At 42.6% G+C, this 24,244-nt stretch overlaps 3 protein-coding genes, 1 long non-coding RNA gene and 1 pseudogene across 9 annotated transcripts in view; 2 read left to right on the top strand and 3 right to left on the bottom strand.

Moving 5' to 3' along the window:
• MTARC1 (mitochondrial amidoxime reducing component 1) overlaps positions 1–12,413 on the bottom strand; it is a 30,534-nt gene extending 18,121 nt beyond the window's left edge. For 2 of the 3 annotated variants that reach the window (XM_025420958.3, XM_049106966.1), the window contains exons 1-2: positions 12,105–12,413; positions 8,569–8,742 (exon numbers count right to left, since the gene is read on the bottom strand). In XM_025420958.3, coding sequence (XP_025276743.1) covers positions 8,569–8,742; positions 12,105–12,376 — 446 coding nt within the window. In that variant the 5' untranslated portion in view covers positions 12,377–12,413. The remainder of the gene's footprint in view (positions 1–8,568; positions 8,743–12,104) is intronic. The other variant, XM_025420960.3, reaches the window with a different exon arrangement.
• On the top strand, positions 11,035–16,007 carry LOC118353580 (uncharacterized). Of its 2 annotated transcripts, XR_004812822.2 has the most exons (3): positions 11,389–11,927; positions 13,793–13,948; positions 14,555–16,007. It is a non-coding gene; the product is annotated as an uncharacterized LOC118353580 (long non-coding RNA). The 2 variants fall into 2 exon arrangements; XR_007409168.1 differs by lacking the exon at positions 14,555–16,007 and having other exon boundaries at positions 11,035–11,927; positions 13,793–13,994.
• A 963-nt stretch (positions 16,008–16,970) lies between these two features.
• On the top strand, positions 16,971–18,632 carry LOC112643110 (heterogeneous nuclear ribonucleoprotein A1-like; annotated as a pseudogene).
• Positions 18,633–20,775: 2,143 nt separating this feature from the next.
• LOC125752112 (mitochondrial amidoxime reducing component 2-like) overlaps positions 20,776–24,244 on the bottom strand; it is an 81,364-nt gene continuing 77,895 nt past the window's right edge. The window contains exon 7 of one of the 3 annotated variants that reach the window (XM_049106969.1): positions 20,776–21,649. In XM_049106969.1, coding sequence (XP_048962926.1) covers positions 21,622–21,649 — 28 coding nt within the window. In that variant the 3' untranslated portion in view covers positions 20,776–21,621. The remainder of the gene's footprint in view (positions 21,650–24,244) is intronic. The other 2 variants (XM_025420961.3, XM_025420962.3) reach the window with 2 other exon arrangements.
• Positions 21,508–24,244, bottom strand: part of MTARC2 (mitochondrial amidoxime reducing component 2) — a 35,664-nt gene continuing 32,927 nt past the window's right edge. The window contains 1 exon segment of the mRNA XM_049106967.1: positions 21,508–21,649. The gene's annotated coding sequence lies outside the window, so the exon portion shown is untranslated.

Below are 24,244 nucleotides of genomic sequence, written 5' to 3'. Positions count from 1 at the left end.
TCAGACACTTAAACTGACTAAGCCACCCAGGCACCCCAAGTTTCCTTTTTAAAAATAAATGCCAAAAGGAGAAAAAATGAGTGGGAAATATCAGAAAGGGAGACAGAACACGAAAGACTCCTAACTCTGGGAAACGAACTAGGGGGGGTGGAAGGGGAGGTGGGCAGGGGCTGGGGGTGACTGGGTGATGGGCACTGAGGGGGGCACTTGATGGGATGAGCACTGGGCTGTTATTCTATATGTTGGCAAATTGAACACCAATAAAAAATAAATTTATAAAAATAAAAAATAAAATACAATAAAATTTATAATTCCCAAAAATAAAATAAAAATAAAAATAAATGCCAAATTGAACTTAAAAACAAATGTAAAAATAATAAATAATAATAATAATAAATAAAAATAAATGCCTTTAAGGTATTTTTAAGACACTGAACCAATTTGAAGAAATACATTAATACAGTTGACTCTTGAGCAACGTGGGGGTTAGAGGTGTCAACTCTCCATGCAGTGGAAATCCCACAGATAACTGTTGAGTCCCCCAAAACTTAACTACTAATAGCCTACTATTGACCAGAAGCCTCACGGATAACAAATAGGTGATGAACACATATCTTGTACGTTATTTGTATTATCTACCCTATTCTTACAATAAAGCTAAAGAAAAGAGAGCTTTAATTTTTTTTAGGATTTTATTTATTTATTCATGAGAGACACAGAGAGAGAGAGGCAGAGACACAGGCAGAGAGAGAAGCAGGCTCCCTGCGGGGACCCTGATGTGGGACCCCAGGATCACGACCCGAGCCGGAGGCAGACGCTCAACCAGTGGGCCACCCAGGAGTTCCATAAAGAAAATGTTATTTTTTTTTTTAAGAAAATGTTATTAAGAGAGTCATAAAGAAGAAATAAATCTGCAGGACTGTACTATACTTATTGAAAAAAAATCTGCATGTAAGTGGACCCACAGAGTTCCAACTCGTTACTCAAGGGTCAGCTGTAAGAGTTGAGGTGGCCTGAGACCCAGCATAAAGCACGGCTGTGGTGTGCAAATGCCCGAAGTTTGGGAAAAAGGAAAGAGTCAGATAGACCTACTCAACCTGCATCCTTCTCCACAGAGGACTAGCTCAGTGACCTTGCAGATATTTCTTACTCTGTGTCTTAGTATCGTGCCAACTCTCAGGTCCCGGATGTGCTCAGTAGGTGGTAGTCATCACTCTAGTTTGGTTGTTTCTTCCCCCCAGTTATTTCAAGTTCACTTTCTTCTCTTATGATCCTTTGTATTTCTGGGGTATCAGTTTTACTGTCTCCTCTTTCGTTCTTGAGTCTGCGCTCCTTTTTTCTTAATTAACCCAGCTAAAAGTTCGTCAATTTTATCTTTTCAAAGCTCCAGCTCTTATGTGTGCAACTATATTCAAATTTTTTTTAAAAAATGAAAATAAAAAAAAAATGAAAATAAATACACCAGTTCTTCATTTTGTTGATCTTTTCTATTATTGTTCTGGCCTCTGTTTCATTTATTTCTGCTCTGATCTTTGCTATTTCCTTCCTTATGTTAACTTCAGGCTTTCATGTGCTCTTGTTCTAACTCCTTGAAGTATAAAATGAGGCTGTTTATTTGAGGTTTTTTTTTAATGTCGGCATTTATCACTGTAAGCTTCGCTCTGAGAACCGCTTTTGCTGCATCCCACAGGTTTTGGTAAATTGTGTTTCCATTTTCGTTTGTTTCAAGATTTTTTTAAAGTTTCCCTTTCGATTTCTTCTTTGATTCACTGGTTGTTCAGAAGTGTACTGTTCAACGTCTGCATGTTTGTAAACTTTGCAGCTTTCCCCCTATTTTGTTTTCCGGTTTCGTATCATTGTGGTTGTAAAACTATTTGATACGATTTCAATCCCAGGTTTGCTGACTTGTTTCGTGACCTAGAATGTTCCTTGTGTGCTTGAGCAGAACGTATATTCTGTCGCTGTTGGAGAGAATGTCCAGTCAATGTCTGTTAGGCTCCGCTTGGTGTGAAGCAGGGTTCAAGGCCAACATTTCATTATCGATTTTCTCTCTGCATGATCTATCCATCACTGAAAGTGGGATATACTAAAGTCCTAACTATTGTTATATTGTCCATTTCCGTTACTATTTGCTTACTATATTTAGGAACTCCAAGGTGGAGGTATATATATATATATGTATATATATATATATATACACATATATATATATTTACGATTGGTATATATTCTTGATGAATTTATCCCTTTTCATTATATAATGATCTTCATTGTCTCTTATCATAGTCTTTGGCTGAAAGTCTACCTTGTTTGATTAAATATAGCAACCCTTGCTCTCTTTTGGTTTACACGTGTGTAGAGTATCTTTTCTCAACCCTTCACCCAGAGCCTACGTGTGTCCCTAAAACTGAAGTGAGTCTCTTAGAGTATATATATATATATCTTATTTATCCATCTAGCCTCTGTGTCTATGATTGCAGAATTTAATCCATTTCCTTTAAATTACTGATAACTAGGGGGGCCTGGGTGGCTCAGGCTCAGTCAGTCAAGCACCTGATTCTTGATTTTGGCTCAGGTCATGATCTCAGGATCATGAGATCGAGCCAAATGTTGGGCTGGGAGTGAAGCCTGCTTAAGATTCTCTCTCTCTCCCTCTCCGTCTGCCCCTCCTCAACAGCTCTTGTGCACAGGTGCGTACAAGCACACTCTTTCTCTGAAAATGAAAAATTGATAACTAAGGACAAATTAATACCATCTTATTATTTTGTAATTCCCTTGTTCCTTTCTTCCTCTTTTTCTATCTTCTTTGGTAAATTGATGATTTTCCATAGTGGGATGCTTTGATTCCCTTCCCTTTATCTTCTATGATTCTACTGCAGGTTTTTTGGCTTTTGGTTACCATATGGTTTAATTAAAACATCTTAAAGATATAGCAGTCTATTTTATGCTGATAACTTAATTTTTATCCCATATAAAAACCCTACTCGGGCAGCCCCCGTGGCGCAGCGGTTTAGCACCGCCTGCAGCCCAGGGCGTGATCCTGGAGACCTGGGATCGAGTCCCACGTCAGGCTCTCTGTATGATGCCTGCTTCTCCCTCTGCCTCTCTCTCTCTCTCTCTCTCTGTCTCTATGAATAAATAAATAAATAAATCTTTTTTTAAAAACCCTACTCTTTTACTTCCCACTCCCCTTTATGTTTCTGATGTCATATTTCACCTGTTTTTATATTGCGTATTTATTAACAAATTATTGTGGCTACAGTTCTAATATTCTTATCCTTTAACCATTATGCTAGAGTTAAGTGATGAACACACTACATGTTACAGTATTAAAGTATTCCGAATTTGATTCTCTGTTTACTTTTTTTTGTTTCGTTTCATTTTGTTTTTGTTTTTACTAATCCCTGCACCCAATAAGGTGCTCAAACTCACAACCCCAAGATCAAGAGTCACATGCTCTACCGACTGAGCCAGCCAGGCGCCCCAATTCTCCATTTACTTTTATCAGTGTGTTGTATATTTTCATATGCTTTCATCTTACTAATTAGCATCTTTTCTTTTCAGCTTGAAGAATTTAGCATCACCAAGAGAGCAAAAGAACCTAGTAACCCATTTCAAAGACATAGGGGTCTTTTAGCATTTCTCGTAAGGCAGATGTAGCAGTGATGAACTCCCTAAGCTTGTGTTTGTCTGAGAAAGTCCTTATCTGTCTGTCCTTCATTTTCTAAAGGATAACTTTGCCAAAGAGAATATTCTTGAATGGCAATATTCTTGATCATTCCACTCTCTCCTAGCCTGTAAGGTGTCTACTGAGAAGTTGGCTGATAGCTTTACAGGGGTTCCCTTGAAAGTTACAGGCTTCTCGTCTCCTGCTGCTTTTAAGATTCTTTTTCTTTGATTTTTTGATAGTTTTATTATAATATCTCGGAGGGGCTTCATTTGAGTTTATTTAGTGACCTATAAGCTTCATGAACTTGGATGCAAAGGTCTCCCCAGATTTAGGCAGCTGCCAGTCATTACTTCTTTAAATAACTTTTCTACCACTTCCACTGTTCTTCTTCTTCTGGGACTCCAATAATTCACCAATAGTTTCTTTTAATGGTAACCCGTAGTGCACATGGACTTTTTTCACTCTTTTTCATTCACCTTAATTTGTTCTCCTCTGAGTGGATCATTTCAAAGGTCTGGTCTTCAACCCCACAGATTCCTCCCTTGGCTTGACCCATGTTGCTGTTGATAATACTCATTTTTCATTTCACTCGTTTTATTCTTCAGCTGTAGAATTTCTATTGTTTTTTTTTTAATAATTTCTATCTCTTTAACTTCTTTGTCCATTTATCATTTTCCTGTTTTCACTGAATTGTCTCTTCATGTTTTCTTGTATCTTATGGAGTTTCCTTAAAACAGCATTTGAATGCTTAATTGGGTAAATCACATACCCCTATGTCTTTGAAATGGGTTACTAGGTTCTTTTGCTCTCTTGGTGATGTCATGTTTCATTGACTTTTCATGTTCCTTGGGGTTTCTGTGTTGCTGCCTTCATATTTGAGTAGGAGTTACCTTCTCCAGTCTTTTCCAACTGCCTTCGGTAGAGAAGATTCATAAATATGAGGTCTTTAAATTAGCAAAATTTGGGGTGCCTGGGTGGCTCAGTTAAGCATCTGCCTTCGGCTTGGGTTATGATCCCAGGGTCCTGGATTGAACCCCACGTCGGGTTCCCTGCTCAGCAAGGAGTCTGCGTCTCCCTCTTTTTCCCACTCCTGCTTTCTGTCACTATCTCTCTCTCGAATAAATAACTAAAATCTTTAAAAATAAAAAATAAAAATAATTTAGTACAATTTGGGGGCATCTGGGTGGCTCAGCTGGTTGAGAGTCTGCCTTCAGCTCAGCTCATGACCTCAGGGTCCTAGGAATGAGCCCTGAGTCAGGCTTGGCAAGGAACCTGCTTCTCCCTCTCCCTCTGCCTGCCACTGACCCTACTCGCGCTCTCTGTCAAATAAATAAATAAATAAATTTTTTTTAAATTAAAATTAAAGATTAAATAAATTAGCACAATTTGTTCTCTGCCTTCTTCCTTTCTCTTCCCACATTTCTGTGTTCTGAGCAACTTCGTATGGATTGTATGGCAGTTCTGTTATTAAATTTTTAAGGAAAACTCATACTGTCTTCCATAGTGGCTGCACCAATTTACATTCCCACCAACAGTGCAGAATGCACATCCTCCCTAACACTTGGTATCTCTCTTTTTTTTATATAAATTTATTTTTTATTGATGTTCAATTTGCCAACATATAGAATAACACCCAGTGCTCATCCCGTCAAGTGCCCACCTCAGTGCCCATCACCCAGTCACCCCCACCCCCCACCCACCTCCCCTTCCACCACCCCTAGTTCATTTCCCAGAGTTAGGAGTCTTTCATGTTCTGTCTCCCTTTCTGATATTTCCCACTCATTTTTTCTCCTTTCCCCTTTATTCCCTTTCACTATTTTTTATATTCCCCAAATGAATGAGACCATATAATGTTTGTCTTTTTGATAATAGCCAATCTGACACATGTAAGGTGATATCTCATTGCGGTTTTGATTTGCATTTTCCGGATGATGAATGACATTAAGCACCTTTCCATGTACCTGTTGGCCATTGTAGGTCTTCCATGGAAAGATGTCTATTTGGTCCTGCTGTTCATTTTTAAATTGGATTTTTTTTCTTCTAAGATTTCATTGTATGGGTTCTTCTTATATTTTGGTTATTAACCCCTCATCAGATATATGATTTGCAAATAATTTCTCCCATTCTGTAGGTTGCCTTTTCATTTTGTTGATGGTTCCTTTTGCCGTGCACAAGCATTCTAGTTTTGTGTGGTCCCATTTATTTATTTTTGCTTTTTTTTTTTTGCCTTTGCTTTTGGGGTCATATCCAAAAATACATATATATAATTGCCAAGACTGATGTCAAGGAGCTTGTCCCCTGTTTTTTTTTTCGTGTCTTGAAGTTTTATGGTTTCAGGTTTTATGTTTAAGTTTTGAATCCATTTTGAATTGATTTTTCTGAATGGTGTAAGATGGGGTCCAGTTTCATTCTTTGCAGGTGACAGTTTTGCCTCTGCCATCTATCGAAGAGACCATCCTTTCCCCTTTTTATATTTTTGGCTCCTTTGTCATAAATAATTGACCACATATGCATGGGCTTCTTTCTTACTTTCTTTCTTTTGATATATCTGTGAACTATCGTAATGTGTCTAAACCTTCTCATTTTGTAATTTCTAAACAGGCTCTTGTTTAGTCTTTGAGAGTGAACCAAAGAGCCTGCATGGGACCATGAAAAAAGCTTTCAAATGAATTAATAATTACATGGGAAAAAATAACTACAAGAAAGTATGGGTAGATACCTAGTCACGGCAAATAAACAGAAACCAGGATTTGAGCAAACATATAATACAAATTGCAACAGACAAATTAAAAAGTTTGCCTCAAGGGCACCTGGCTGGCTCAGTTGGTAGAGCATGCAACTCTTGATCTCAGGGTCATGAGTTCAAGCCCCATGTTGGGTGTAGGGCGTACTTAAAAAATGGTAAAAATAAAAAGTTTGCCTCGGACAACACATTAAATGCAAATTAAAGCAACAAGAAATTGCCATCTTTTTTCCTATAAAAATGGTCAAATATTTTTGAACATAGTGGTCAGAATGCAATTAGCCACCCATAAAATACTGGTGGCTATAGAGTTGGTATAACCATTCTGCAAAACTATTTAGCAACATATATCAGAAGTCTAAAGTTTCTTGTTTCTAGCAAAACCATTGCTAAAAATCTTTCCCTAAGGAAATAATAAGCATTCTGAACAAAGATTTACACCAAGATTTTCGTCACGGTCTTCTTCACACCTGGAAAGAAATGGAAAACAATCCAAATATTTAATTGTGGGAACATGTTAAGATGCATTGTAGGACACACTCTCAGAAGGAACTATTAGGTCAACATGAAAATTGTTATTTTTGAAGATTTTTAACAATATGAAAAAGTACTCAATATATCGAGTATATGACAGTATTCAAGACTCTGATTTTTATATTACTTCTTTTAAGGTATTAACTACAAGGAAAACATCAGAATATTACTTATTGTTATCTCATAGGTTTCTGTTACTCCTTTTTTTAGTATTTTCCAATTTTTCAACTATGAATGTATATTACATTTATAATTTTATATTTTATATATATAATTATATATACATTTATAATTTTATATATAAAATATATATAATAATTATATATATAATTATATATATAATATATATGATTTTATATATAAAAAATTATATTACATTTATAATTTTAAAAACATCAAATTAAAATAAGAACATTATGTCTGCAACTATAAAAGATTGCAGAAATTATATGGGTATTGTATCTTATAAACTTTTTGGGGTCTTTAGACATTTTCCAGCTAACTCGGATCTATATTTTTTTGACGTGATGCTATTTTCTATGACAGACTTATGGACTACATTCAGCGTTCACCACACATCTTAATTCAAAACGCAGAAATGATGACAAGAGTATAATTAGACCAAATTCTAATTTCCCCATAATGCGATAAAAAATCACTTCGGGAAGACAAGAGTTCTGAGAAGCAAAGTTAGTTTTCCCAGACTAAAGTTTCCTTGAACTAAAGTTCTCAGAAGCAAAGCTAGTTTTCCCAAACTAAAGTTTCCTTCCTTCTAATGTCAGGGAAAGAGCCTCTGAGCAATGCACTTTCCTGGCTGAAATCTCCACCCTCACTATCCAGCAGACCCCCCTGGGCATGTGCCAGTCGGGTCACTCTCCTGGTTACACCTGTCTTTTCTTTTGTTTGTTGTTTTCTTTTTGTTTTTGTTTTTTTGTATCTGTCTTTTCTTTTTTTTTAATTTTTTTTTATTTATTTATGATAGTCACAGAGAGAGAGAGAGAGAGAGAGAGAGAGGCAGAGACATGGGCAGAGGGAGAAGCAGGCTCCATGCACTGGGAGCCTGATGTGGGATTCGATCCCGGGTCTCCAGGATCACGCCCTGGGCCAAAGGCAGGCGCCAAACCGCTGCGCCACCCAGGGATCCCGTATCTGTCTTTTCTATTACAGAATGTCCTTTCATTAGTTCACAAAAACATTTGCGACTCCCTTCCCAACTCAGCTTTGGAAGGTTCCCAGTCTTCCCAGGTGAATTAGGGCAAGTCCAATGGGAATACATGGATCTAACCTCACCTCTTCCTGGACTTCGTCCACTGTCACTCCCACCTCACTTTTGTCCTTCATCCTTTGAGTGTGTTATTTTTCTCTTGCAGACATGCTTTTATTCCCATGGTTTTCTACCTAGGACTTTTACGTCTCTCAACCCCACATTCACATACATTTCTGAAGCTGCTTCCTTGTTCCTCTGTCTTTTACATCATCGTGATGTTGAGGACTTTGCCCTACAAATGCCATCAATGATTAATCACTGACAACATTTCTCAGGATTCCTCCATAGTTCACCCTTCCTCAAAACTGCGTGAATAAACACTCATTCGAGGAGTAAGACCCATCCCTTCCTTACCGGCACTTGTACACTGCATTCGTGGTGGGTGTCTTGATGGGCAACAGCAGGTCTTTCGTGTAGGCTGCACTCAGGGTCAGGACATCACCTTCACAAGTCAGGGAAATCAGGACCAGGCGAGGTTCCTGCCGAGCCGTAACCATGTTCCCCTTCTCGTTGATCACAAGCCAAAACCTGCCAAGTTCAAAACACAAGATACACATGACCCACCATGCTAGGCCACCAGTCTCCTGTGGGAGCTTCAGGCCTGCACTATCCTCTTTGATGTGCTCCCTATAAGCCTGGTGTGTGTGAGTCTGTGTGCGTGTGTGTGTATCTGTCTTGTCTGTCAATCCGTCCATCCTAAACATCAACTCAGCAGCAAGAGTCTGTGAGTTAATTTCAAAGGGTTTCATAATCACTCAAGCATCCAACATATTTATTATCTTCAGAACATTTTGAGCTCCTCTTGATGGCACGAAATCAAAGATGTTAGTATATTTTCATCTCAAGTGCCCAAAATTCTGACCACTCTCATTAAACATGCCCCAAAGAGATGACAAGAAACTATTTCCTGGAAAGACTTTAAAGGCAGGAGGTCATGAAAAAAAAAAATAAAAAAATAAAATAAAAAGGCAGGAGGAAGCACAGGCCCTGGCATACAGCAGACACATGGCCCCTGCAGATTGAAATAACACGATTGTGGCTCTGTTGCTCTCAGAGCATGGAGTTCAGTGGAGTGGCATCCCATGCCACTTTCGCCTGGCCACGTCCACCCCCACCTTTTAAAAAAATTAATGTTTCAATATTCAGCACAGCGAACTCTGCAATTTGCTCAAAGGTCTATCGTTACACTACGGACAATATTTTTTCTGGTACAATAGTCCTCATCTAGAGGTACTCCCCCCCCCAAAAAAAAAAGATAAATGGACACATAAAAGCAATAGTAAACTGTTCAGGGGTGGGAGGTGGGGAGTCATCCATATAGGTTATTTCTCAGCTACTGAAGAAGTTAAACACAGTGACATTTTAGTCATTTCAAGTCACACAGGATCAAATGATTACAGTTAGAGAAGTGAGCTTGTGCTTTGGGAATCCATCAACAGAAAATGCTGGCAAATATGTTAGGTGTTAAAGAGCTTCCTTGCCTCACCTCCAGCAGGTCATCATGGTTGAGATGTTGCAGCTACACTAGAAAAATAAGGTTAGTGGGAGCCCTTTCCTGAACTGTCCGTTTATGGGTCCTCATCCTGGACCCAGACTGAGCTCTGGCCTGCTCCAAATCCTGGGTACCAGCACATGAACATTCTTCTTCAGGTGTTAATTCTTCCAGGTAATGATGGCAATTGAATCATCCTTTTCTCTTCTTTCTTTTTTTTCTTTTAAATATTTTTAAGTAATCTCTGTGCCCAAGAGGAGGGGGGTCCAACTTGCAGTCCTGAGATCAAGAGTTGCAGGCTCCTCCCACTGAGCCAGCTGGCATCCTGACAGTAATCTTTCTAAACCAGATAATCACGTTACCCCCTCATGAAAAATCCCCCTGCGGTTCCTGTTTTCAGAACTTTGTTCCGAAACTCTAACTCCAACAAGGCACGCAAGACCCTTCAAAACTCAGCTGCTCTCCCAGCCCTTCACAATCCCTGTGCCCTCATGCAGGCCAACCTTTTTCTCTTCAATCTTTTTATCGTGGTAAAATATACACAACATAAAATGCCTGGCAAGCTCTTTTGGTATATCCTAAAGGCTTGAAAAGAGGCCTCACACAGATACTTGTACACTGATGTTCACCGCAGCATTATTCCCACCACCAAACAGTGGAAACAGCCCAAGCTGTCCACCAATAGAGAATGGATATTTTTTTAAGTACGTTTTCAATCATTTTAGGTGGACAATTCGGCCGCATTAAGTAACCTTCACAGTGTTATGCAACTCTCACCACTATTTCCAAAACTTTTTCATCACCCCAAATAAAAACTTTGACCCATGAAGCAATAACTCCCCACCCCACCCCCATCTCTCCCTGAGGCCTGGTAAACTCTACCCCACTTCTTGTCCTTATGAGCATGCCTACTATAGCAGCTTCCTATAATTAGGATCATGTCTTTGTCCTTTTGTGTCTGGCTTATTCCATTTAACATAATGTTTTCAAGATCTATCTATGCTGTAGGGTGTATCAGAACTTCGTTCATTTCTGTGGCCAAACTATATTCCATCGTGTGTATATACCACGTGCTGTTTATCCATTTGCCTGTGGATGGACATCTGGGTTGATTCCACCTTTCAGGGGGTGAGTAATGCTCACCGGGTGAACACTGGTGTACACATATCCAGCCAGTTTCAATTCTTTCTGGTAATTCCCCACGGGTGCCCTCGCCTCTCCCCCAGGCATACCTTCATCCAAGTCCAGGGTCTTTACCCATCTCTGTCTAGAATGTTCCTCTCCCAATTAACTTGCCTGGAAAGTTCATAATTATTTTTAAATTTTCAATTCAAGCTATGTCACTCCTGACCACCCCAGATGCTTTGGGGTGCCCCTTCCCTGTGCTCCCTGGCACTTGTCACACTGACTCCAGTGAGCCTTTGCCTCTCCCGATCCCAGCTGGTGGTAGGGGGTTGACGAATATAGTGTCTGCCATAAATGCCAGCTCTTATGGCTATTTACTATTACATGAGCTCAGTCAATATTCCCAGTCGATAGAGTGAAATTACAACACCCTTTGGCTCTGGGGCCTATAAAACGAATTCAAAAAACACTCTCATCTTTCAGAGTTAGTGAACCCTGTACAAACCATGAAATATCCAGGACTCTTGGCTTCCTTCCCGAAGCAAAGATGCATAGCTCACCTTTCACTAATGCTGTGGATTGTCCTCTGTCAGGGTGCTGGCAAGGGGGGAAAGCTACGGCACCCGCCTTGGTTCTGTGTCCCCCCGCAGGGGCTGGGAGGGCTGGTCTGGGAGGAAAGAGCTTCAAGCGCAGCCTTACAGGGAGGCTCCGGGCTGGCCTGACCCCGGAGCCAGCGGGGAAGAGCGCGGCCGGCTCGGGCCTCCGCAACCTGCCCTGAACCCCAAGAATCCACGCAGCTCGAGGCTCTCCAGGTCGGGCCTAATAACACGACTCTTACAAAGGCCCGGTGTGCTGAAGAACACGGGGGTCCCGGCTCCACCGCTGGGGGGCGCGGCCTCGGTCCCGGTATCCTGCAAGGATCGCCTGCGGGAACCGGCGTGAGCAGCGCTCGCCACGGCGCCGGTGCAGCCGCAAGGAGCCTCGGCCTCACCTGCCGCCCGTGCGGTCCCGGGCCCCACTCCGCGCGCTCTCCCGGGGCTGGGCTCCGCGGCCCCACGCCGCCCCGGGTTGTCCCGGGACGATTCATAAAACTAAGGTGCGTCGGGGGGGCGGGGGGGGAGGCAACGCGTCCGCCCGGCGGAGACGAGCACGTCCGGGGCCGACGGCGCAGGTGGAGACGCGGCTGTCTCCGCGCACCGGGTCGGGACCCAGAGGCCCCGGGGTCCCCGCCCTCGCTGTCCTTGCCCCGCGGGTCCCGCGCAGCCCGGCCTACCTGTCCCGCAGGTGCCCGCAGCGCAGCCCCAGGGCCGTGCACTCCGCCGCGCTCACCCGCACGCCCTTGCACGACTTGACCGGGTAGATCCAGAGCTGCGCCACGGTGCCCACCTGCCGCAGCCGCCCGCGCCGCCGGGACCGCGCGCGCCGCCAGGCCACCGTCCCCAGCGCCGCGGCGGCCAGGCCGAGCGCCGCCCCCGCCAGCCAGGCGGGCCGGGAGGGCGCGGGGAGGCCCAGGCGGCGCGGGGCCCACGAGCCGGCGGCGCCCATGGCCCAGCGCGCGGCGCGCGACGCCTGCAGCTCCGGCCGCCGCCCGCCGGGCCCGGGGAGGTGCGGCCTTGGCGCGGAGCCCGGAGCCCGGAGCCCGAGCCCGGAGCCCTTCCCGGCCGCTCGCCGCATCCCGCCCTTCGCCCGAGCGGCGGCCCCGGGTCACCCCTCCCCAAGGTCACCACGAGTGACCCCTCTCCTTACCCAGTTGTGGGGTTTTATTAAACCTGGATGCCACCCCGGCGGCACAGAGCGTGACTTCGCCACTAGAAATCCGGCAGCGGGGAGAGCTGGGTGGCGCAGCGGTTTGGCGCCTGCCGTGGGCCCAGGGCGTGATCCTGGAGACCCGGGGTCGAGCCCCACGTCGGGCTCCCTGCATGGGGCCTGATTCTCTCTCTCTGTATCCCTCATGAATAAATACATACAATCTTGAAAAGAAAAGAAAAGAAAAAAGAAAAGAAATCCGGCAGCGGGGAGAGCCCTGCCTTGGGGAGAAGGGGGCGCCGCCCTTCCCGCCCCCCCCCCCGCCCCCGCCCCGCCTGCTCCGCGGCCCGGGAGCTGCGGGAATGGGAGTCGGGGAGACGCACTCGCCCCCCCCCCGCCCCCCAGGCTGGCGCGGAGCTGGCGCTGCCCCCGGGCTCTCGCAGCCGCAGGTCGGAGCCGCGCGGGCGGCCGAAGGCGCCCCCTGCAGCGCTAGGGCTGGCGCGCTCTCCCGGGGTTTGATTTTTATTTTTTTTATATTATTTATTTTATTTATTTATTTATTTATTTATTTATTTATTTATTTATTTATTTGTTTATGATAGGCACACAGTGAGAGAGAGAGAGAGGCAGAGACACAGGTAGAGGGAGAAGCAGGCTCCATGCACCGGGAGCCCGACGTGGGATTCGATCCCGGGGTTTGGAAGGCGGGCACCGGCCTCGGGTCCTGAGGCCTCGGGGCAGAAGGGGACGTCCAGGGCAGCCCTGGGGGGCGCAGCGGTCTAGCACCTGCCTTCAGCCCAGGGCGGGATCCTGGAGACCCGGGATCGAGTCCCACATCGGGCTCTCTGCGTGGAGCCTGCTTCTCCCTCTGCCTGTGTCTCTGCCTCTCTCTCTCTCTCTCTGTCTCTCATGCATAAATAAATAAAAAAATCTTTAAAAAAAATCCCACTTGGTCATGATGAATAATCTTCTTAATGTATTGTTCTATCCTATTGGCTAGTATCTCATTGAGAATTTTTGCATCCATGCTCATCAGGGATATTGGTCTATAATTCTCCGTTTTGGTTTTTTTTTTTTAATGTTTTTTTTTTTTTTTTTAAACATTGCCCTGTAATTCTTTTTGGTGGGGTCTTTGTCTGGTTTTGGAATTAAGGTGATGCTGGCCTCATAGAACGAGTTGCGAAGTATTCCATCTCTTTCTATCTTTCCGAACAGCTTTACTAGAATAGGTATGGTAACTGGAAGGAGCCTCGGTGTCCATTGAAAGATGAATGGATAAAGAAGATGTGGTCTATGTATGCAATGGAATATTCCTCAGCCATTAAAAACGACAAATACCCACCATTGCTTCAACGTGGATGGAACTGGAGGGTATTATGCTGAGTGAAATAAATCAATCGGAGGAGGACAAACATTATATGGTCTCATTCATTTGGGGAATATAAAAAATAGTGAAAGGGAATAAAGGGGAAAGGAGAAAAAATGAGTGGGAAATATCAGAAAGGGAGACAGGACATGAAGACTCCTAACTCTGGGAAACGAACTAGGGGTGGTGGAAGGGGAGGTGGGTGGGGGGTGGGGGTGACTGGGTGATGGGCACTGAGGGGGGCACTTGATGGGTGAGCGCTGGGTGTTATAACATATGTTGGCAAATTGAACACCAATAAATATAAATTTATTAAAAAATAAATTGAAAAATAAATAAAAAATCATTTTTAAAAAAAGAAGGGAACATCCACCCACCCTGCACTCACTGACCTCAGTCCCTGCCTCTTTCAGATCGGGCCATGTTTCCCACAACACAGCCACGAGGGGCAGGGTGGTTTCAGTCTCAGGCTTCTCTTTGATGTGCCAGACTGTTAAAGAAAAAAGTATTCTGAGACTTGTAAAAACGTTAGGAAGACTTCACTGGGGACTATTGCTCATGTAAGATCAGGAATAAAGGATGTCCACTCTTCCCCCATTTTTATTCAACAGAGTTCTGGAAAAATGTTTCTCGCCAGAACAACGAGGCGAGAAAATGAAATAAAAGGCACCCAAATCAGAAAGGAAGCAGCAAATCCATCTGCGTTGCAGGTAACAGAAGAGCCCATATAGAAAACCCCAAAAAACACCATCAAAAACTATTAGAATAACTGAATTCAGTAAAAAAAAAAAAAAAAAAAAGATCAGTTTCATTTTTTTAATTTTAACAGATTTTACTTATTTGACATAGAGAGGGAGTGACAGAGCACAAGCGAAAGAGTGGCAGAGTGAAAGGGAAAAGCAGGTTCCCCACCACGCAGGGAGCCAACACAGAGCTTTATCCCAAGACCCCAAGATCATGACCTGAGCTGAAGGCAAACACTTAACTACCTGAACCACCCAGGGGCCCCATGCATTTCTATACATAACAATAAACTACCAGAAAGAGAAACTAAGAAAAACAATCCCATTTATAATTATATCAAAAAGAATAAAATACCTAGGAATAAATTTAACCAAGGACGTTCAAGATCTATACACTGAGAATTATAAGACATTAAAGGAATTAAGACAGAAATAAATGCAAAATTGTTCTGTGCTCATGGATTGGAAGAATTAATATTGTTAAAATATCTATAAAATACAAAGCAAGCTACAGAGTCAATGCTATCTCTATCAAAATTCTAATGGCATTTTTCAAAGAAATAGAAAAAATATAATCTTAAGGTGCCTGCCTGGCTCAGTCAGTGGAGCACGCGACTCTTGATCTTGGGATTGTGAGTTCAAGCCCATAGTGGGTGTGGAGATTACTAAAAAATAAAATCTTACAAAAAAAAGAAAAGAAAAAAATCCTAAAATTTGTATGGAACCACAAAAGACCCTGAATAGCCAAAGCAATCTTCAGAAAAAAAGAAAAAAGCTGAAAGCATCATATTTCCTAATTTCAAACTCTTAGAAAGCTATAGTGATCAAATCAATATAGTATCAGCATAAAAACAGATATGTAGATCAATGGAACAGAATAGAGAGAAGAAATAAACCCATGCAAGGCACCTGGGTGGCTCAGAGGTTGAGTGTCTGCCTCTGACTCAGGTCATGTTCCCCAGGTCTTGGGATCAAGTCCCACATCAGGTTCCTCACAGGGAGCCTGCTTCTCCCTCTGCCTATGTCTCTGCCTCTCTCTCTGTTTCTCATGAATAAATAAGTAAAACCTTTTTAAAAAGAAAGAGAGAGAGAGAGAGAGAGAGAAGCCCATGCATAGGTGGTCAATTATATATGACAAAGGAGGCAAGAATATAAAAAGGGGAAAGGGTGGTCACTTCAAAAGATGGCAGGGGCAAAACTGTCACCTGCAAAGAATGAAACTGGACCCCATCTTACACCATTCAGAAAAATCAATTCAAAATGGATTCAAAACTTAAACATAAAACCCGAAACCATAAAACTTCAAGACACGAAAAAAAAAAAAAACACAGGGGACAAGCTCCTTGACATCAGTCTTGGCAATGATTTTTTTTTATATGACACCAAAAGCAAAGGCAAAAAAAGCAAAAGTAAATAAGCAGGACCACATGGAACTAGAATGCTTGTGCACGGCAAAAGGAACCATCAACAAAATGAAAAGGCAACCTACAGAATGGGAGACATTATTTGCAAATCATATATCTGATGAGGGGTTAATAACCAAAATATAAGAAGAACCCATACAATGAAATCATAGAAGAAAAAAATCCAATTTAAAAATGAGCAGCAGAACCAATAGACATCTTTCCATGGAAGACCTACAATGGCCAACAGGTACATGGAAAAGTGCTCAACGTCACTCATCATCCGGAAAATGCAAATCAAAACCGCAAAGAGATACCACCTTACATGCAACAGATTGGCTATTATCAAAAAGAGATACCAAGTGTTAGGAAGGATGTGGAGAGAAGAGAACCCTTCTGCACTGTTGGCGGGAATGTAAATTGGTGCAGCCACTATGGAAGACAGTATGAATTTTCCTTAAAAATTTAAAAACAGAACTGCCATACGAACCAGCAATTCCACTTGTGGATACTTATCCAGAGAAAGAGTAAGCACTCACTTGAAAAGATCTATGCACCCCCATGTTCATTGCAGCATTTTTTTCCAATAGCCAAGACATGGAAACAACCTCAGTGTCCACTGGACAGATGAACGGATAAAGAAAATGTGGTGCACACCTACCATGGAGTATTATTCAGCCTTATTTTAAAAAATGAAATCCTGCCATGCCGGACAAAGTGCATAGATTTTGAGGGCATTATGCTAAATGAAGTAAGTCAGATAGAGAAAGACAAAATACCTTATGATCTCCTTCATATGTGAAATCTAAAACAAAAACAACTCATAGATACAGAGAAGAGACTGGTGGTTGCCTAGGGCAGGGGGTGGGGGGTGGGCAAAATAAATGAAGGTGGTCAAAAGACCCAAACTTCCTGTTGTAAGAGAAATAGGTTCTGGGGATGTAATGTAGAGCATATTGATTATAGTTAACAATGCTGAGTTGTGAATTTAAAAGTTAGTAAGAGAGCTCATCTTAAAAGTTCTCATCTCAAGAAAAAATTTTAACTGTGTGAGGTAATGGACTTTAACTAAGCTTACTATGTGATCATCTCCTAATACACTCATACACCAAATCATTACACTGTATACCTTAAGCTAATACAATGTTATAGGTCAATAAAAAATTAAAAATAAGACCATTGCAATGGCTTTCTGCCCCTGGACGCCGCCGAGTAAGCATCGTTAAGGTGTCCCCTCCCACCGCCATCATGTCTAAGTCAGAGTCTCCCAAAGAGCCTGAGCAGCTGCCGAAGCTCTTCATCAGGGGTTTGAGCTTCGAAACAACCAATGAGAGTCTGAGGAGCCATTTTGAGCAATGGGGGACGCTTACGGACTGTGTGGTAATGAGAGACCCCAACACCAAGTGCTCCAGAGGCTTTGGGTTCCTCACGTAGGCCACCGTGGAGGAGGTGGACGCGGCCTTGAACGCTCAGCCGCACAAGGTGGACAGAAGAGTCGTGGAACCAGAGGGCTGTCTCCTGAGAAGATTCTCAAAGACCTGGTGCCCACTTAAGTGTGAAAAAGATTTTTGTTGGTGGCATCAAAGAAGACCCTGAAGAACATCATCTAAGAGATTATTTTGAACTGTATGGGAAAATTGAAGTGATTGAGATCATGACTGACCGAGGTAGTGGCAAAAAGAGAGGTTTTGCTTCTGTGACCTTTGACGACCATGACTCTGTAGACAAGATTGTCATTCAAAAATACCACACTGTGAACGGCCACAACTGTCAAGTAAGGAAAGCCCCATCAAAGCAAGGGATGACTAGTGCTTCGTCCAGCCAAAGAGGCCGAAGTGGTTCTGGAAACTCTGGTGGTGGTCGTGGAGGTGGTTTTGGTGGGAATGACAACTTTGGTCGTGGAGGGAACTTCAGTGGTCGAGGTGGCTTCGGTGGCAGTCGAGGTGGTGGTGGACAGGGTGGCAGTGGGGATGGCTATAACGGATTTGGTAATGATGGAAGCAACTTTGGAGGTGGCGGAAGCTATAACGATTTTGGCAATTACAACAATCGATCCTCAAATTTTGGACCCATGAAAGGAGGAAATTTTGGAGGCAGAAGCTCTGACCCCTATCGTGGTGGAGGCCAATACTTTGCCAAACCACGAAACCAAGGTGGCTATGGCGGTTCCAGCAGCAGAAGCAGCTATGGCAGTGGCAGAAGGTTTTAATTACTGCCAGGAAACAAAGCTTAGCAGGAGAGGAGAGCCAGAGAAGGGACAGGGAAGCTACAGGTTACAACAGATTTGTGAACTCAGCCAAGCACAGTGGCAGGGCCTAGCTGCTACATAGAAGACATGTTTTAGACAATACTCATGGGTACGGGCAAAAAACTCGAGGACTGTATTTGTGACTAATTGTATAACAGATTATTTTAGTTTCTGTTCTGTGGAAAGTGGAAAGCATTCCAACAAAGGGTTTTAATGTAGATTTTTTTTTTTTTTTGCACCCATGCTGTTGATTGCTAAATGTAATAGTCTGATCATGACGCTGAATAAATGTGTCTTTAAAAAAATAAAAGAAGACCATTCCAATGGAGATATTATATAGGGTTCAATTCTGAACATAGCAAAGACAAGTGGGGATTTGTTTTTTTATATTTTATTTAAATTCAATTTGCTAACATATAGTATGGCACCCAGTGCTCATCCCATCAAGTGCCCTCCTCTATGCCCATCACTTAGTCACCCTATCCCCCACCCCACCTCCCCTTCTGCAACCCTTTGTTCATTTCCCAGAGTCAAGAGTCTCATGATTTGCCTTCCTCTCTAATTTTTTCCCAGTTTCCCTCCCTTCCCTTATGGTCCCTTTCACTATTTCTTATATTCCACATGAGTGAAACCATAAGATTGTCCTTCTCTGACTGACTTATTTCACTCAGCATCATACCCTCCAGTTCCATCCACGTCGAAGCAAATGGGAGGTATTCCTTTCTGATGGCTAATATTCCATTGTCCATTGTGTGTGTGTGTGTGTGTGTATATATATCTCACATCGTCTTTATCCATTCATCTGTTGAAGGACATCAGGGCTTCTTCCGCAGTTTGGCTATTGTGGACATGGCTGCTATGAACACTGGGGTGCAGGTGACCCGTCATTTCACTACATCTGTATCTTTGGAGTAAATACCCAGTAGTGCAATTGTTGGGTCATAGGGTAGCTCTATTTTCGACTTTTGGAGGAACCTCCATAGTGTTTTCCAGAGTGGCTGCACCAGCTTGCATTCCCACCAACTGTGCAAGAGGATTCAAGACAAGTGGGCATTTATAGCCAAGATGCACAGAGAGAGGACCAGTGGATGGAAATTTTCTCAAATGGAAACATCAAGGGTAGGAGGACTTTGGCTAAACCGACTTGCAGAAAGCAAGCCCAGGTCTTACACATCTCGAGGTGCAGATGAGGAACTCAATCCACGATTCAGGCCTGGTGAGGCCAGAGTCAAGGTTGAGCCCTGGTAGAGAAGGGGCTTCAAAGGAGCCTGACCAGTTTGGCCCAGGGGAGAGGCACTGTCAGCCTAGAACAGTATGACCTGAGATCTCACCAGAATTGTGCACACAAATGGAAAATGTCTTAAATCAGTAGAGGGAGAGTCTCCAAAAGCAAAGCAAATCCTTTCTCCCCAGCCCCTTAGTGCTCAGGGAAGATCTGTCTTCGAACATTGTTCTTCACCATAGATATTTAGGCTGAAACGGATTACATCCATCCTATTATCCTCTCTTCCAACCTCAAGTCATCTTTTCCCTCCCCGCTCCTGTGAAAGCCAGGAACTGTGTTCAGGCCCAGAGGTCAGAGGTTACTTCCACTGTTGTAGTACATCAATGACTCCTCTTCTAGGAATGAGCTGGGGGGAGAAAGGGCTTGGGTAAATCTAGCTTCCCACAAATAAATGTTGACTGTTAGTGACATGTGCCATGGCAATAGAACGAGGAGCAGCGTACCTCAGCATGACACAGGACTCGAGCTCCATATTCTCCATGGACAGACAGCTCATGGCCCTACATTTTGTGTATTACTGTTTCTCTCCCTAATTTCTCTTCAGAAATTTAGGGGTTTTTTTACGTATTCATTTACGTCATCTCTACACCCAACCCAACGTGGGGCTCGAACTCACAATCCCGAGATCAAGAGTCACTTCAGAGGCCGCTCTCTTCAGAAATTTAAAAGGAAAAATCTCCTTCTCTATTCCAATGGCTGGCTTCAAAGCTAGCAGGATTTTTCAATTTCAACATTTCTAAAACTTACGCAGGGATCAAGCTAACTGAGGAGGGAGCTAGCAGTGGAGGTTGATTTCAGTCCCAGAAGCCAGCAAAGGAACAGCTATTCCTCACTGGTCACTGGACAGTCTCCTCACAGTCACTGGCCATCCTGCCTCAGTGGGCCACCTGTGCAGTTCACGGTGCCCCCACCCCCGCTGGCCCCACCAACCATGGGAGGTAATGTTTGCGGAGTCCACTTGGATCTCCAGAGGGAAGCCCTCTGCTAGGCGACTAGAAAAAAGTAAAGAAAATAATGAATGACAGTGATCCAAGTTCTGATTCTGATATAAAATGAAAAAAGCCCCAAATGAAAATAATGAATGACAGTGATCCAAGTTCTGATATAAAATGAAAAAAGCCCCAAAGCCCCTTTTTTTGTACTACAGAAAAAGTACAATTGAGATTCACATTTATTGATATTAAAGAAACCACAAAAATTAGAAGTGGGTTAATTCATCCATGTATTTCTTCAGTGAGGATTTTTGTTTAGTCATACCAAAATAGCTCATTGCTCTTGGTTACAAAAAAAAAAAAAAAAAAATTATTTGCACTTAAAAAAACGCTCCCGTGCTTTCATCCTTCTCCCTCCTGCTCTCAAAATTCCATTCTTTTTAAAATCTCATTTTTTCTTCATCATACTTGGAATTCCAGTTGGCGTATCTGGCAGTTACACACAGATTACTTCCATATGGCTTAATAGAAGTTTAATCGAACATAAAAACAAGATCTAAAAAATAACTTCCATACTCAAGTATAACCTGATCCCAAAACATATGAGCAAAAAAAAAGTTATAGGATTCAACAGTCATGTAAAGATCAACAACAGGAATCTGTTTACATGTAAAAAGCAAACTAGAAAACAGTAATCTCGTTTCCCATTTCCCCTAAAAACATGAATGACAGGTAATCAAATATAAAGTCAGAAAAAATTTTGCAGCTTTTTAACTGATTATTTAAGCTTTCTTTACTCATCAACATTAACATCAGGCATTGAGAAGTATGATCGCTGTAGTAACATTCACAACAATTTCATAGGCAGTTTTATTTCAAAAGTTCTCATTACCTAAAATCTATATACCTTCTTATTTCTGGATCACCTCTAATTCTCTGCATTAACTGGGAGCATGAGTAATTTCAAAAAATTAAAAACAGAGATTCATTTCTGGGGTGAAGGTGGCCAAAGGCTGGTTAGCAAGGCGGCGCCGAGGTGGTTGGTGTTGCTGCTTTCGGCAAAAGTCCTAATGAAAGCCTCCCGGACGCTGAAACCTGAATAAATGACAAGGACCTCTGATTATTTGGTTATTTCTCCTACAAGTCATAAATACCTCAAGCACTCAAAGCAGTCACTTGATGGGGTTAAAATGCAGGAAACCTAAACTACGTCCTGCACCAAATTACCCTAGAGGGGAAAAAGCAGCCTGTTAAGACTGAGCATCCCACCAGGCCTGGCAAGAGCCCAGAGCCCAGATCTCTCCCACATGACACGACAGAGACACAGGGGAAGAACGCTTTTAAAAGCCATTGGCCAACGATGCTAATAAATATGCCTGGATCCCACGCATCAATAATTCCACTTTAACAATCTAACTTACAGGAAAAGACTTAATTATAAGATGGCACTGGGGGCACCTGGTGGCTCAGTTGATTAAGCATCTGACTTCACCTTGGGTTGTGGTCTTGGGGTCCTGGAATCGAGTCCCCCCACACGCTCCCCACTCAGCAGGGAGTCTGCTTGTTCCATTCCCTCTGCCCCCCTCCTTCGCTGGTGTTCTATCAAATGAATAAATAAAATATTTTTAAAAAATAATAAATAGGGGGGGCACCTGGGTAATTCAGTTGCTTGGGCATCTGCCTTTGGTTCGGGTCATGATCTCAGGGTCCTGGGATCGAGCCCCTCATTGGGCTCTCTGATCAGCTGGGCGTCTGCTTCTCTCTCTCCCTCTCCCCCTCCCCCTGCTTATGCTCTCTAATAAATAAAATATTTTTTTAAAAAATAAAATAATAAATAAAATAACATGATTCTGCATACAAAGATATATACTTAATCTTATTCAAATAGGAAAAAAAAAAAAAAAAGGAATATATCCCAAGTGTCAAATGCTATAAAATGGTGTTTAGAACATGTCGTCTATGTCTACACGTAATGTTATGAAGCCATCAGAAATGACCTTTGGAAAGATCGGAGGTCTATGAAAGTGTGTATGATACATACTTCTGCATATATTTACCATATGATATATGGATGATATATATATCTGCATATATATCATATGATATACAACATATATCTGGATGATATATATTTTATATCATTATATATGTACATAATATATATATATCATACAGATCCTGGCTACATTAAACAAAAAATCCAATCACAATAAAATTTGTACACAGTGACAATGGGTGATTTCTTTCCCCAACTTTGCTGGCATTTTCTAAATTCACCGTGAGGAACATGGACTGCATCTATCATGGAACAGATGAACTTTTACATAATTAAAATTTAAATTTTAAATGGATAAGTAACCCCAGTGCAACTATTAACTGCTATCTTTGTAAGGCTTTACTCAACCTGTCACATGGAAGAATCCAAAATGCAGGAACTAGAGTAGGCTCACAATGTAGATGAGTAACATTACTGTTATTTTTAAAGTGCAACAGAAACGCCCACTAGAGGGGAAAGTTCTCCATGCTTCTAGGGGATGGGCGGCAGGACAAGCGCCCTGGGTTTGTGTCGGGGAATGCTGGATAATAAAGCTGAAAGGGTAGGGCAGCCCAGGTGGCTCAGTGGTTTGGCACCACTTTCAGCCCAGGGCGTGATCCTGGAGACCTGGGATCAAGTCCCACGTCGGGCTCCCTTCATGGAGCCTGCTTCTTCCTCTGCTTGTGTCTCTAACTCTCTCTCGGGATCTCTTTGTGTCTCTCATGGATAAATAAATAAAATCTTTTAAGAAATAAAAAATAAAGCTGAAAGGGAGGCTCAGGGCCCAGGGGCACTCACATCCCTCACCACACCCATATCTTGAACCTTGCTTATGACACACGTAGCCAACCCACCTGGCCTTTCACGTCCCCTCTCAGCTCTAGTCCATCCCACGCATGTGTTAAAAAGCAAAATTTAACTGAGTAACTTGAAAGATCTCATTGACTTTATTAAATGATTCATGAATCGTGCAGCATCCCATCTAGCAAGCTCCACTGAGCTAAACAAAAGAAAGGCTTTGAAAGGCAGAGAGAAGAAAGAAAAGAAAAAAAGAAAGAAAGAAAGAAAGAAAGAAAGAAAGAAAGAAAGAAAGAAAGAAAGAAAGAAAGAAAGAAAAGAAAGAAAAGAAAGAAAAGAAAGAAAGAAAGAAAGAAAGAAAGAAAGAAAGAAAGAAAGAAAGAAAGAAGGAAAGAAAGACTTTATTAGGCTGGAATGCACCGTTTAGGCAAGGTTGCCCTCCTCCAAGGAGTGGTCAATCCATCAGGAAATTCCATGTTGCCTGATTAAAGGTTACATTCCTGATGAAATCAAACAGCAGTTAAATTAGGTATTAAGTCTTGGTTTACCGACCTGAAGCCTTAAGTGAAGTCATTTTAGGGCTGTGGTTTTCTTTCTTTTTTTTTTTTTTTTTTAAGATTTTATTTATTTATTCATGAGAGACACACACAGAGAGGCAGAGACACAGGCAGAGGGAGAAGCAGGCTCCATGCAGAGAGCCAGATGTGGGACTCGATCCCAGGATCTTGGATCACGCCCTGAGCCAAAGGCTCAACCGCTGAGCCACCCAGACATCCCAAGGGCTGTGGTTTTCTTGTTAACAATTTCCCCCCTTTGAGTAAGACTTTCTGCTAAACTGAGAGTTGTGCTCAAAACTT

This window comes from Canis lupus, chromosome 38 (assembly GCF_003254725.2).
Source record: "Canis lupus dingo isolate Sandy chromosome 38, ASM325472v2, whole genome shotgun sequence".
NCBI classification, from domain to species: domain Eukaryota; kingdom Metazoa; phylum Chordata; class Mammalia; order Carnivora; family Canidae; genus Canis; species Canis lupus.
Note: the sequence above shows the minus strand (reverse complement) of the source record. Positions and strands in the feature narration are given on the sequence as shown.